The sequence below is a fragment of the Buteo buteo genome, chromosome 5, assembly GCF_964188355.1.
Source record: "Buteo buteo chromosome 5, bButBut1.hap1.1, whole genome shotgun sequence".
In the NCBI taxonomy this organism is placed as follows: Eukaryota; Metazoa; Chordata; class Aves; order Accipitriformes; family Accipitridae; genus Buteo; species Buteo buteo.
The window spans coordinates 38,855,567-38,871,132 of NC_134175.1; the positions used below are offsets into that span (position 1 = coordinate 38,855,567).

Consider the following 15,566-nt stretch of genomic DNA (forward strand, 5'->3'; position numbering starts at 1 on the left):
AAATAAAGGGACATAAACAAGAGTGATAGCCATTTGCATGAACTGAATACCATGAAGTTGATAAACTTGCAGACACAGAAATGAACTTAAATCAGTGCAGAATTCTGTATTTTCTCACAAAAAACTTAACACAGTTACACTGGTCTCCCTTTGGTATCAAATCAAGAGTACTTACCATTCTTGGAGAGAATCACAGCCAAATATTCATGAAAGTAGGTGTTGATGTACAGCAGAAGGCTTGGAGTATGTGCCGTAAGAAAGCTAAATGCAATATTTTCCTTGGACATGACAGCATCCGCATAAATGGCAGAGCTTGAGGTGCTTGCATTTTTTGTGACAGGATAAGGTTCTTGGAAAATATAGGTAATGGAAGTGCCAGCTTCAAATAATGCAGAAACCTCTGAAAGCATATATAAACCAAGGGAATAATTTCAGCTACTACATTTTCAGATCTCCCAGACAGGCATGGACATAAACTGCCTGCCTCAGAAACAGAACACTGCAAAATGCCCCTGACCCAGCTGACATTAACGGTCCCTTAGTTTGTATGAGCAGTGTGTCCTTCCTTACTGTCTGTTTGTCTGGCACAAAGAAGGACGGTGTATGGAGACAGGCCTCTAAACTCAACTATTTTAGTGCTGGAATCAGAGCTCCACAAGATAGAACAGCCCAAAATGTCTGTCAGCCAAATAAATGCTCGGTTCACCATCTTCTGACAGCTGACATGTAAGGCAATATTCTCTGTCTTCCCCCAACAGTAAAGACAATGTATTTGTCCTTTCCAGTCCCCTTTTTAAACAAAGTCATTATTAAAGCAACACATTGACCCGAAGTCAGCCAGTATAGCAAGCTGTCTTTGGTAGCTCCAAAAGAAGAGAAACATCTACCTGTGCATTCTCAGGTCCCGAGAACTCCTGCCTGTGTTTTCAATAAACACAACATAGTCTGGCCATGAAATACACAGGTGTGATAACGGCAGTTTTTTTTCTAATGTGAGGCACAGTAAAGTCAGGGTGGTGATATCTTCAGCTACAGACTGACTGCAAGTACTTTCTCCAATAAAGCAGCTCCACTTTTACAGCAGCATCTCCTAACAGGACACTATGTGGTTATTTGATATGCTTCTCATGGCATTGGTGCCAAATCCTCGGCTCATGTAAGTGAGCATAGTTCCATGGACTGCATTACAACTAAGCCAATTTACACCAGCAGAAGATGCGGCCCACTTAGTAAACCTGTTGCGTTTGTGAGGTGAGGGGCAGCCACGGAAATTAAAACACTCACATTGCACCTTGCTGTTATTGAGCAGTAGTTTTGCTAGTTCCTTCCTCTCCCAAGGAGCATGCCATCTAAATTGGATGTTCTTTATTTGCCCTGCTCATTTTTCTGGTGTTGGTAACATCTCCTACGAGCCACCAGAAAGGTTCAGTGAGGACACGTTCACCACAGACCGAACTATGCAAATCAGTTTTCTCCTGAATGCTTCACACTTATTTTTAAAATCTCTTAACATTTGGATGGGCTGTCACAGGAATGGCAAAAAAACCATAAAAAGACTACTGCTTTTTGTCACACCATTGCTTCAAAACTCTGCAAAGAGAAGTTCTCAACATCTTGTTAAGTTGTACAAAGCTGGATGAGGTTTAAAGACAAGCAAACTGAACTTTCAGACACAGACAGACAACTATTATGAGAAATTTCAGCCCTATTTGTTAATGTCTGGGCCAAGTTACATGCAACTGGATCCAGGAATCATAGTGGGATATAGTTGGTAACTTTAACAGTACAACTAACACAATTTTAATTTCTGAGGCCATCACCTAAGTCAACAAAAAGAGGTGTTATAGCCTGCTTCAGATAAACACTTGGTAATGCTGAAGGGACAGCTGATATTAGAATATCTTCTTGTAACATGGGGGACACCAAGCTGACATGGGTGAAACTGTGCTGTAACGCAGAGACCATTAAGGACTTAGGATCAAAGCTCGCTGCCTACCTTCCTTGCAGAAAGGTCCTTCGTAGGCTGAGTTGGTACAATCACAGGAGTAACCGTTATACTTCTCCACACATTTCCCTCCATTATGGCACAGGTTACCATAACTGCTGCAATGTCCTGGACACCCAGGTTTAACACCAGGTGTCATTTTAGCTCTCTCTTCAAGGTCAAGTTTCTGTCCATTTAAATGCAGAGATCGAATGCATCCCAAAAAGCCCTTTTGTCTGGAAGCTGTTCCCCCTGAAAAAGAGAGAAAAAAGGACGTGCATTCATTGGTGAGTCTGCACAGTAATCAAAGCCCTGAAGTCCAATCCAGAGGTACAAATATGAATCCATGAATTTTAAAAAATATTATCTATTATATATCAATGCGTACAGTGGCAAAAGATGACAGATGGACAGCCCTGGAAACTAAAGGTCTCTATTTATCTTTATGAAAGGACTAAAAAGCCATATGTGACACTTGTTGCCGTTCTTCTCTTTCCTGCCTTATCTACTGACCTGTCTGGCATTTAAACTGCAAATTCATTTGGGAAAAAGATTAGTTTCTTTATCATATGTCTGCATATCACCTAATACATGAGAAACCCAAACCTAAATTTTTTTTTCCTATTTGTTGCCACAGTACAGAGTATAAATAACACTCTAATCCCAACAGCAGGTGACTTACACATGCTGATGAGTCCAGATAGCAGGGATGAATCATGTTCAGCACCAGGCCTGCTGGCTGAAGGGAAATGACTTGAGTCAGAATTTATGCATGACTGCCCAACCTGATGTTGCATGTGAATGGTTGTTGTAAGCAAGAAACATGAGTCCAGGTCACAGATGTGTTATTTATTACAATTGTTAAACATAATTGCATTCATTCCTGAAGACCAGAGCTGTATGGATCTGCGCAAGAGGGAATTTCAGTCTCTACAAGCTAACTAGTTTCTTGTCTGCCCAATGAAATTGCAAAGTGTTACAATGAAGATACTTCTTCTATTAGAGGTGGTCTCTGAAAATGATAATAATGATGATTGTTAGAGTACTTTGTGAAATTATCACCATTTATCTCACTGTAGGCTTTGTTTGGCAGTTGCCAGTGTTTTGCTTTTGAAGATACTGCAATTTTGATCGCTGCAAAGAAATCTAATTCTGGTTCAGGAATTATCAGCATTTGTTGGCTCTGAAATGCTAGCTTTATTGGTGATTCTCCTGCAAAAGTAGTATGAAAAAAGTTATCTTTCCAAATTATTCTTCTGTAGAAGTTGGTTCTATATCAAAGTGCATGAGATAAGAGAATAAATCTTTTGATAAGTCCTTGCAGAAGAGCATCTGTTTTTTCATAAATTGTTGAATTAAAGCATGCCTTCTGCAAACTAACAGAATGAAGCAATAGTCTGAAATGGAATCTCACCAAAACCCTATTGTTCTGTTATACCATTCTAGCATATTTTTATTTCTGGTACACTAATAGCAGAAATACTGGATTTGAATTAGAATAATTGAACTATAGATAGCACGTGTGAGACAGGTTTATTTCATGCTAATTTTATGATGCCTTTTCTCAGAGAAACAAATATTTTAAAATTCCTCTGTAGCCAGCTTTTCTTTTCAGGTGAGTAAATGTTAGCTCACAAATTTTAATGGCCCTCTGAGCACAAGAATTGGGCCTTCTGCATTTGCTGCACTGTGCACACACAATCTTTTTCTTTGGAGATTTTGCTCCAAACCCAAACATATTGTACAGAATTTTCAGTAATGTCCAAATAAGTAGAAATGTGATTTCTCCATTTAAGGTTACTGGTTACTCTGTTTTCATTTGCATGGGAGGTAACCACAAAAATTACAGGCATAAATGACAGTTTCCTTGCCTCTTTTCTCTGCACACATATAAATCCCAGCTGTAACTTTCAAAGAATGAGTACAAACTATTGCTAACTATTCCACAGATGTCATGTTTATTGCACTACCCATATTCTTACTGCTCTCTAAAGCACTTTGGAAAGCTACGTAAAGTAAGTTTCTCACTCCTAATGTCTGGAGAGTATAGAGCTTAACAGAGACTGTCTATATGATCCTAGATCCACACAGTATTGATTAAGCAAATCTGTTTATTATTTGGGCATTTTTCTTCAATTGACTAGACCTAATCTTCAGGTACATTCCTGTGAAGCAGAGAAAAACTGAAAACAAACAAACAAAACTCTTCCCCAAATTAGGCTTTGCAGATTCTTCCTACTCTAATAGGCCTGTTGGATGAGACCTAAATGTCTTGTTCAGGAAAACAGATTTTAGGATAAGCCTCAGGACCATAAACGTCAAGGTTAAGGGAGTTCTTTGCCAAGTGGAGGTGACAGTCAAATGAGCCATACTGTTTTCAGTAACGTATTTATGCAGCTGAATTTTACTGAGAAGCCTTGGGGCAAGGAAGAGAGAGTCTGAGAGGAGGGGCCAAGAAGCTCACAACTGAGCACTCATAGTGTAGCTTGGTGACACAAGTGGCTAAATAATTAACATTCTATCAATGAATTGAGGATTTGCTTTAAAAAGCAAAGGACTTTTTGTTGGTAAGAACTGGATTAGGGAGGCTGAAGCGGCATGAATAAATATTAGGTGCATTCTTGCTTTATGTAACCGATACAAAGAAAAGGAAAGGGCATGGGAGTATAAGAATGATAATTATTATTACTCAGGAGTAGGAGAACTTGCTATGATATTCCTCAGAAGACATCCAAGTCATACTTTTTAGTCTCAAACTGAAAGTTGTACAAAGCAGTCAGGATACACAAGGAGTTAAGCATTAATTCCTCCTCCAGCATCCAAAATATCCCAAAGTGTCTACTGATTGCTTTAAAAACAACAACAGTAAATAAAGTATGCCCATTCTTTTTCTCTCCTTCCTTCTCTCTGTCTCCCAAGAAGGTTTCTCAGATGTTTACTGTCTCTGGGGTATGTTGCATTTGGACTGTCTAAAACAGCAGAGGAGATTTACCCAAGCATTCCTCGCTCCCTTGCTCCCAAGACAAAACAGTAACCCAAGCACTTAATTTTAATAGTCTCCTCAACATACTAAATGAATAGCACAAGAAGTTCTGATCAAGGCTTTATGCATCAAACTAACTTCTTAGGATTTGTATTTTGCTTCACTGATGTTACCAGTCTGAATGCAAATGCTGTTCTCAAAGAGGTCTGTGAGGACTGACTTTCCCCTCCCCACCCCATACTGGAGTATTATGGTCACGCCTTCTCCAATAGATAAGACAGAGTTTCATCTCAGACTACACCATGAGAGGAGATGATGACACACCTCCTCCAGGACCACAGGGATATACCAGGAGACAACTGCACTATGGAAAAGGATGTCACTCATTCTGAAAGTGACTATCCATTGAAAGGAATGATTTCTGCCTGTTCCTTCAGAGCAAGTAATGTGCCAAACTGGCCTGTTGCTGGGAAGTTTGGTGCAGTTGATACTATCTAGCCTCTACATTTGTTTGGGGTTTGCTCCTTCTACTGTAATTTTTTTTAAATTAACAGAAGAAACATAACCAGGTGCAAGAATATGCATGCTGTAACTGAGGACCATAGAGCAGCCTAAAGCAGTTAGATACCCAAGACCCACTACAAGAAAGTGAGAAATGGTTTTCTAACTCCTTTAACCTGCTTTAAAATCCAAGCTTGTTTGATTTTGAGTGTACTGGCAATGAAAAGTCATTTCTTCCTTCCACTTTGCACACACAGAAAGCTATCTCAGAAGCCTGTCACATACTCCATGTGTGCCAGTGTCAGCCTTAAGCAGACTTTCTGTCTTTATTCCCATAGAAACGTATCATAGAATCATAGAATGGTTTGGGTTGGAAGGGACCTTAAAGATCATCCAGTTCCAACCCCCCTGCCATGGGCAGGGACACCTTCCACTAGACCAGGTTGCTCAAAGCCCCATCCAACCTGGCCTTGAACACTTCCAGGGATGAGGTATCCACAATCTCTCTGGGCAACCTCTTCCAGTGCCTCAACTACCCTCACAGTGAAGAACTTCTTCATTACATCTAATCTAAATCTACTCTCTTTCAGTTTAAAACCATTACCCTGTGTCCTATCACTACACGCCCTTGTAAAAAGTCCCTCTCCGGCTTTCTTGTAGGTCCCCTTTAGGTACTGGAAGGCTGCTATAAGGTCTCCCTGGAGTCTTCTCTTCTCCAGGCTGAACAAGTCCATCTGTCTCAGCCTGTCTTCATAGGAGAGGTGCTCCAGCCCTCTGATCATCTTTGTGGCCCTCCTCTGGACTCAATTCAACAGGTCCATGTCCTTCTTATGTTGGGGACCCCAGAGCTGAATGCAGTACTCCAGGTGGGGTCTTACAAGAGTGGAGTAGAGGGGGAGAATCACCTTCCTTGACTTGCTGGTCACACTTTTTTTGATGCAGCCCAGGGTACAGTTGGCTTTCTGGGCTGCAAATATACTTTGCTGGGTCATGCTGAGCTTCTCGCCAACCAACATCCCCAAGTCCTTCTCCTCAGAGCTACTCACAGTCCATTCTCTGCCCAGCCTGTATTTGTGCTTGGGATTGCCCCGACCCATGTGCAGGACCTTGGACTCAGCTTTGTTGAACTTCATGAGGTTCACATGGGCCCACCTCTTAAGCCTGTCAAGGTCCTGCTGGATGGCATCCCTTCTCTCCAGCATGTTGACCACGCCACACAGCTTGGTGTTGTCAGCAAACTTGCTGAGGGTGCACTGAAACCCACTGTCCATGTCACCGACAAAGATGTTAAACAGCACCAGTCCCCATACCGACCCCTGAGGAACACAACTCGTCACTGGACTCCACTTGGACATCGAACTGTTGACACCAACTCTTTGACAGCGACCATGCAGCCAATTCCTTATCCACGAAGTGGTCTATCTATCAAATCCATGTATCTCCAATTTAGAGACAAGGATGTCATGCAGGACAGTATCAAATGCTTTGCACAAGTCCCAGTAGTTGATGTTATATTCTAAGTTATTGTAACAAGTGTAGCTGTAGAAAAACTCTTTCTAGTACTACATAGATTAAAACTTAAGTACCCTGTGAGTCAATTACACTTTTAACACAACAGCTAATCGTACAAACATTATACACTTAATCGACACTTTTGTCTCTTACTGACTACACAGAACTGTTTCTCCATAACAGAGAGAAACCATAATTGGATACAGTCAGGTATTTACAGGAAGCGATGGAATAAAAGAAGAATTGCAAATTTGAATCCTGTCACATTGTATTGCTGTGGATGAGGAGATAAAAGGAGAGGGATTAGATTTGAACACCTCCATTTTGACTTCCCTCATTTTGGTTTTATCTCCAGGCAGATCCAATAAGAAGGTAGCCATTTTCTATGGTTTATTTTGAACAGCATGTGTAAGAAATCATCGCTGCAGTGGAATCCTGGGACCATCAGACAATGACAATTTCTTACACAGGCTGTGTGGCATGCTGGCCAGAGCAAATGCTTAGGTTCTGCTCCCCCAAGGGGAACATCCCCCAGAAACAGACATGTAGGGCAGACATCATGTCAGCAAGATGCAAGAACAGCCAAGACCATTGAATCAAACACAAAACAGGGCAATGAAAGGTGGGAAGTCAGAACTGAATGGAGAACAGGTGGTACAGAAAGAAGTGACACCCACATTCCAGCATTTCTGTGAATACAATTAATAGCATGAGCATATGGGAAGAAGGATCTGGTTCTCAGCTCTGGCAATTCCTTTTATACAATATCAATGTAAAAAAGAGTCTTTGGAGTAAACAGAAATCACTATGAGAGTGTATCTTTCTAGGGTATGTAAAACTCATGTGAACTTCTCTATCTGCAGTGTTGTACCACCTCCAAAATGGAAGTATTTTTGGGTGCATTAGTGTGCAGATAATGAATTACAGCTACTTTATGCTTATCAAGGCCAGAAGTGAGTGAAGAAACTTTCTAGCAGATAGTACTGTTAATCCAAGTAATGTAATGTGAGTTCAAGCCCAGTAAGACATGCCTAACAGTCAGAGATACTCCGCAGAAATGCATTTTAAGAATATTAAACACACCCATGGTTACACCTAAGTACATAGAGCAAGTTGAAAATTGATTTTTACCCCAGCAATGACCCACAGAGGCTTAAACTCAAGAACATGCACAATTCAAAATTAGCATAGGGACAACGTAAGTCATGGTGAGACTCCCCGGTTCTGCTATAGTCTCTGAACATCTGGATTTCTCTGCTGGAATAAGCAACCATGACATCCAAATGCTGAACTCACTGTCATTATATATCAGTTAGTATTCCTCTGAGACAACTCGAGTTCACATTTTTCACAGTCTTCAGGACACAGCTTTGCATTAGTTCACAATGAGTGTTTTCTCCATCTAAAAGGACTAGACAGTTGTTGTGATTTGGGTTTTTTTGGTTTGGTTTCTTATGGAAGAGAATATTTGCTTACGCATGGTATATTTTTATCTCTGAATCTGGTCTTTTTTAATTCCTTGGCCAAATTTAAGAGAGAGAATATCATGTTCTCCCATATTCGAGGCAAACTGGTAGCAGGGTAAATAAGAGAGAAACAGCATCAAGGTCTCCACTCATGAAGACGGAAGTGTGAATTCATCCCTTACTGGACATAAAAGAACCTACATACATAAAAGAGAAATCCTGCTCTGTGCTTAGTCATTGGAAAATCTTCAGTAAAAGCCTAAATCTCCTGAAATACCTAAGTCAGTCAATCTGAAGATAAACCTCCAAGGAAAGTCAGGCCTTTTTAACTCCCACCCTTACAAAGTATTTAAAGGCTGATTAACTTCCTCACAACGTGTCAGTATCGCTGGATCAGAAGTAAATGAAGCACAGCTCCACGACCCCCTACAACTGACTGTTTTGTTAACATTGCTGGAGAAGACTTCTGTTCAACTTTCTTTATTATAAATCATAGAAAGTAAAAAGTCTGTCTGACAGGCAAACATTTAAAAAAACCCAACAAACTAACAAAAAAATTGAAGAGCTATATTATTCTATTACATACAGTCCCAAATATATCTGCTTTTTGGGTTGAGAAGAAAAGATCTGGCCAAAACAGAAGCAAATAACTCATTCATAAAACAGGCAGAAACAGTTGACAGGGAATTAACTGGTCCAAATTAGCAGAACTCCGTTAAAATTATGTTATATGCTAACTGCCCCATAGTCAAATTTTACAACTGTCCAAATTTATTTTATGTGTGTGATTTACTGTATATAACTCCCTAAAAGGAAAAAACACAGAACCACTTTGCATATACTGCATATAGGCTGATTTCTCTGAAGGAACAGGAAAATAATTGTACTTTGAAAGCTACAGTGGATCTCCATTCGATCATCATCATAATGCTACATGATACTAATATAGTTCCTTCATCCCAAAGGATCAATAAATCCTTCCAGAAGATAAATAAACTAAATTAAATTTTGACACTGAGCTTTATTTATGAGATTTACAAAATATTTGAATTGATTCTGGAGAAGAATCAAGAAAAAAAAAGGTTATATCTTAATGACTAGCTACCTCGAGTGTGGAAACAAAGTTCCATGTTTAAATGGAATGAAATAGGGAAATTAAATCAAAAAATATTTGGAACATTTTTAAAATAACAAATCACATCTGTTATATAGATTATTAATTAAGAATGCACATACTAATTGTGGAAACCCCTTAATCACTGCCAGTATGCAGAATGCTGCAGAAACAAGTTGTGGATTATAGGGGGAGTAGGGAGTAACATTATGTGCTGCTGCTTCTTTCCTTTTTACAATGTTGTTTATGCATTTATTTTTCAGATCAGATAAAATTCACTCCACATGGTTGAGGTATTAAATAGTTGCTTTCTGTTAGAGATTGGAATAAGACCTTCAGCAGAGGCAAATTATGCCACATCTGTGTATTGTTGCACTTCTGCCACCTTTCCCTGGAGCACCCTGGGGACAAACAGTGTCAGGATCGGGAGGCTGCCCAGGTTTCCATCTCTTCTAACTGCTCTTGGGAAATCTCAGTAAGTCACAGAGAGTTCTGGCCTTCAATGTGGTAGAGCTAAGGGCTGAAAAAGCACTCCTAAAAACATTAAGTTTTCTGTCCCTTTTGTTCAGGGTTTGGTAAAATTGTGGATGGACAACTGAATGCAATCTATTTACTGCACAGTGACAACTTTTCACCTCTTGCCTGAGATAAAGTAACTATGTCCTAGAGTTTACTGCAATTAAGTACAATCAGAGGAAAATTTAGGTTGGAAGTCACTGCTGGAGATCAGCTCATCCAACCTGTTCCTCAAAGCATGGCTACATTCAGATGAGGTACAGGTTCACTTCTCCACCAAGACCAACGGAACCTTTTCTGCACAGCTGCTCCCCATCCATTCAATCCCCAGCTTGTACAGATGCATAATGGTATTCTGTCCCAGGTAAGTAATTACTGCACATATACACTATAGAAAGTTCAAATAAATACCCCCAAATCTTTAATCAAAAGGTGTGGATACACGGGTAAACTGACAGACTGAGGTTTGCTACAGCATTTCAGCTAAGTAAGAGAATCTGTTTTAAGGAAAGAATCAGTAGTTAGCTGAGTGGCACTGAATAAGAAGCAGGTTACAACCCACTCCATCACTGAGCGGATTACTCGGAAAGACAGTGTTTGAATATAGAAAAGGGAGAAGTCCATTTGTAATCCCTGATTATATTATCAAATACAAGCTGGTCCCAATCTAGGTTTCATTTGCAAGGGAGATAGGGAAACAAACTATATGCAAACAGAGATTTTTTTTTTCTCCCCTGCCCTGAAAGATCACCTTCAGTTAAAATAACTGCATTCGTTTGGACTGTGTTCACAGGTTCTCTCACACATGCACTCTATGGCCTAATACAGGTTTTGGCAGGCATGCTTGAAGGAACAGACTTTAAGACCATAATGTCATCAGGTTTTGCCCCAGAAACTTATATGACAAATTTGTGCCTTTTACATTGCATCTAAAAAGAGAGATCACACTTCCTACAGCGAATTACACAGCCAGTGCTGCACAAGAAGAAATACTATGAATTCTTTGGCAATAAATAAATTTTGAGCAATCTTAGACACTAAAAAGACCATCTAGTATAGTATGGTTAAACTATGGTTAGTGCTTTGAGTGTAAAGGCAGTAGTTTGGGTTTACTTTATGTTGCCTGTGTAGGAGTGGAAGAACAGAAAGCAGAGTTAAGTCACCATATGCAAGCTCAATGGGGAAACAATAGCATTACCAAGGTATGGACATAGAAATATTGTACCTATCTACAGGAACCCTTAAATGGTCCCTACCTACAAATAACTGGCTGTTGAGCTGCAAGCGGAAGTGTCCCTCAGCAGGTGCCTCCAGAACCTTCTTGGGGAGGCTGTCCACCTGGAGAGAGGTTTGCTTGAGGTTCCTCTCCGCTCGGACATAGTGCCACTGGTTGTCATTCAGGGGTGTGGGAGACTGCACGGTGGCTTCTGTGGGGCCATTCCCAACATCTATGGAGAACGTGATCTCTTTGGGGGCTGGAATAGATAAACAGATGTGAAGAGGAAGTGAAGGTTTGAATTAAATCGTGGTTTTGACATCAAGAAATCTTACATAAATATAGGGTCCATTAACTTTTATGTCGGCAAATAGCACAGCATCATTTACCTCCCATCTCCTACATAGCAGCTTATACATAAATCTAAGCCTGCAGCCTCACTGTTTGATCTCTGCTGTAATTATTCTTGGCTGTGGGTACCCATCTTTTTTTTTTGCTATAACAATTACAGTGCTCTAGAAATAGGAGTTCTCTTTTTGAAGTAAAAGTGCCAAATGCTCTACAAAAGTCACACAATGGTAGCAAAAGATTTTGGACAAATAATGCTAAGAAGCGAGAAAGGATGAAGGAGCTTTTTCTGACTAAATCTTTCAAAATGCGTGTACTTACCAATTATAGAACTTGGCTGCATATGGTAGGAGAGAATCCTACAAGCATTTGTTTGCCTGAATAAGCCTGACCCAAGAAGCAAGGAAAAACAGATGAGCAAAACTAGTTCATTGGTGATCCTAAACTAAAGAGGCATATCTAACACATGTCCAGAGATAGTAAGGCTCCTAGAAACAGAATGATAATTGAAAAACAGCAGCCACATAAAGGAGTCCATCTTGCTCTGCTGGAAGCCTGAACGGGCCAAAACTTTCTAATGTTCTTGTTACTGGTTATTTTTCCTCTTCCCAAAATGCTAACTACACCAGAAAGACCAAGAACCAGGACAACAGACCACACAACCAGAAGGTTGTGGATTGAAAATTCATAAAAACCTGTTACTTCAAGCCCAACAAATTGGATAGGTCTGGTTTTGGAAGCTGCTTCTTAGACAGTTAAGATAGGAAACACTCCATGGGGATAGCAAAGATCTATTCTGAGCCCCTGCATCTGCTAAAAGGCCGATTCCCTTCGAAGCAGCTGGTCTGTGGAGCTTCCTTGATACGAGGCCTTTAGGCTGCAAATTCCATCTGGCAGCAAGAAACACAACACCGAACTACTAATGAGAAATCTGAGTTTAAAAGACAAGACTTTCCCCAAACTTTTAAGTAACTCATTTCTCTAGGAGCACGGATTTAACACACATAAAAAAGCTTTCACTAAACAATCCTCTTAGTCGCTTACAGTATTTGCTATATTTGATATCAAAATGCCATTTTTACTTCTATATCCCTGAGAATGAAATGCAGTACACTGAAGTACAAGCAAATTGGACTTTGATGTGCAATTAACAGTAAATCATACCTCATTACCTTGTGATAATGCACCATGACATTTACCATTGGTTTAATGAATCAAAGGGCCTTGGGGCCCTGTTTTATTAAATTTTATGTTGGGGTTATTATAAGCATATTATCAAATGCATAACACTCAGTTTGTTTTTCCTAAGCTTGACAGAACTTGGAATACAGAAGTCATATTTCATGTCAAAGCCACATTAGTCTTTTGTCACTAATAAATATTTGAAGTCATCAGGAGTGAGGCAAAACCTCACTAATTAAGTTCCTTGCTACTCTCCTTTATATACTGAGTAGCAATTATACTGCAGTCACTTACTAGATTTTGAAGTATTCGAGGCCCATTACAACTGTGACTGACTTATCTTGCATTAGCATCCTGCCCTTCATAGACTCTCACCTCTTGCTGTACCATACGCACTGAGTTCCTCTGAAACACTAGGGCTCTATCAGACTGGATATGTTGCTGATACAGAAATAAAAGTAACCATTAGAGCGGTTGTATTACATTTTTCAACTTTCAACTTAAATTACAGGTCTACAGGTACATCTAACCAGCAGCTTTTTCTCTAAAGAGCAAAAACAAAAAAGTGTTGAAAAAGTAAACTCAGTCACCTGTCTAAGAAAGATAAATCTAGCCATAACAAGATTAAGTGTAATGACCAAGGCTATACAGGGAAACTCTGACAGGAGAGGAAGATAAGTCTAGATTAATGAGTCTTTATGTCTCTATCTTATCCTCTTCAGGCACCTCCAACTGCCTCAAGACAGAAGAAAAACTGTCCGTCCCACTTCCCTGCACATGTCAACTTGGGCAAATACACCTAGATTTCTCAGCAGTAAAACTTACAGCTTATTTCAACTCGTATGAAGTCTTTAATCCCAAGGTTTTCCAAGAACACCCCGGAGATGGCAGTAGTTTTGAAGAAGAAGGAGATGTCTGCGCTGACCTCAGCGTGGAAGGTGGGGAAGTGCAGGTAGGCGGCCTCCGTGTTGAAGGAAGCGGCGTTCCAGAACTGCCCTGCAAACACAACCCCCTTCTCTATAGTTAATTTGCACAGGACAGCAGCTGTGAGCTGCACTCGGAAAGCCACCTTTCCTCAGATATTTAAAAAAACAAAAACCACAACAAAACGAAAGAGGGAACATTCTGTACCTATGGAAATTGAGAAGAGCTAGTACTTACTGTCTCCATAGCAACGCAAAGGGCCGATTTTCCAAGCAGCCTCAGAATTTGATCTGTTTGTGTCAGTGATCACTATCTGAGTTACAGGCAAATGGTCTTTGAAAGCAAGAAGGCCAGTATCATTTGTCCTGGATTATAATAAACAAACAGAAAGAGACAGATTAACCACAGACAAAATCCCCAGCATTCCTTATGCAAAGCAATACTTGAAAGATGCTTACTGAAAGATGAAAGGTCTTTTGCAGAATTACCTAGAAGAATTGCGACCAGTGCGCACTGCTTAAGATACGTACGTGCGCATGTATGCTTTATGCTCATACATAATACTGACCACTGAAGATGCTGTAGCTGGATACGCGATACTGTCTGCTAAGGATGGTGACTGTGTTTCTGCTGTGCAGAATGATTGCGAAGCTGAGGCAGTGCTGCCATTCTGCCTCACGTGCATTAATGTAAACCGGGCCGTGCTCGGTATCCTTAGCAGGATGAATTTGATGTGGATAAGGTATAAGTCCAACTTTGCATTTCTGTTAAGTTAGCTGGAGACAGATAATGGCATTTTTGCTGGCTTTATGCTTTATCTGAGCAGCAAGAGGACACGCGATACCTGATCCAGCATGCTGTTAGCACGGGGCAGCCAGACAATACCTAATCCAGCTTCAAGATGGCTAGTACACAACTGACTCAGCACACCGCGAAGACGGTTGAATGGGCAGAGTGAATTTGGACTGAATCAGCCTTTTGCATTACGTGCCTGTGGAAATTTTGGTTCAGCAACTGAAATATTGGAGGCTGATTTACTGCATTGTCGAACTACAGTCTCTTGTTTGTTATCAGCTGGGCTTATTCTTCAGCTGTGACTAACTTACACACAGCTGTTAGAAAGGAAGAAAAAAAGAGAGAAAGATTCCTAAAGGATCATTTCTTTGTTTTTACTCTGAGTGTGCTGGGCAAATTGTTGTCCTCAAAATGCAGCACAGCGTTTCATGGCAGCCCTGGGGTCCCTAAGCTGATTCAGTGGCTTTGACTCTGGCAGGGTATACAGATGTGCGTTCATCCCGCTGTACTTCATGAACTGAACTGAGTCCCTTAGGCATCCAACCCTGACCTTACGAGAGCCAAACTGCCCTCTCGAGGTATTTCTCTATCGATTGATTATAGAGAGGCGAGCGCTACCGTATCTTGTCTCCACAGTGATGAGATTTTTTTTTTTCCCCTAGCTCCTTTTCTCAGGGTTGAGGTCTGCTGTGCATCTGGGCACATGAGCCTGGCAGAGCATCCTTCATGGAGCTGAATCTGTCGTTTTGGAGAAAAGGCTCCCTACCTCTCCATGGCCCAGCAACCTGCATGCAGGGTCTGGACTCAACTCACCTGTATGCTCGGAGGTGAAAGACTACATGCTGCACATGGGGATGGCAACAATGACCGGATCCAAAATGCCAATAAACCTAAATTTACACCCGCTGCTCTTTCAGGCAGGTATGACACAAAGCCTCAGGAAAAAGGTATCGCTTTTTGAGTGACGCAACTGCCAAACAGTCCAACGTCCTAGGCAGGATCCCAGACTACCTACATGCTACTCG

At 40.7% G+C, this 15,566-nt stretch overlaps 1 protein-coding gene across 1 annotated transcript in view; it reads right to left on the reverse strand.

Moving 5' to 3' along the window:
* Window positions 1–15,566, reverse strand: part of CNTNAP5 (contactin associated protein family member 5) — a 216,236-nt gene that overhangs the window by 34,430 nt on the left and 166,240 nt on the right. Inside the window, exons 13-17 of the mRNA XM_075028728.1 lie at window positions 13,984–14,111; window positions 13,648–13,818; window positions 11,333–11,551; window positions 1,997–2,236; window positions 176–400 (exon numbers count right to left, since the gene is read on the reverse strand). Of these exons, the coding sequence (XP_074884829.1) occupies window positions 176–400; window positions 1,997–2,236; window positions 11,333–11,551; window positions 13,648–13,818; window positions 13,984–14,111 (983 nt within the window). The remainder of the gene's footprint in view (window positions 1–175; window positions 401–1,996; window positions 2,237–11,332; window positions 11,552–13,647; window positions 13,819–13,983; window positions 14,112–15,566) is intronic.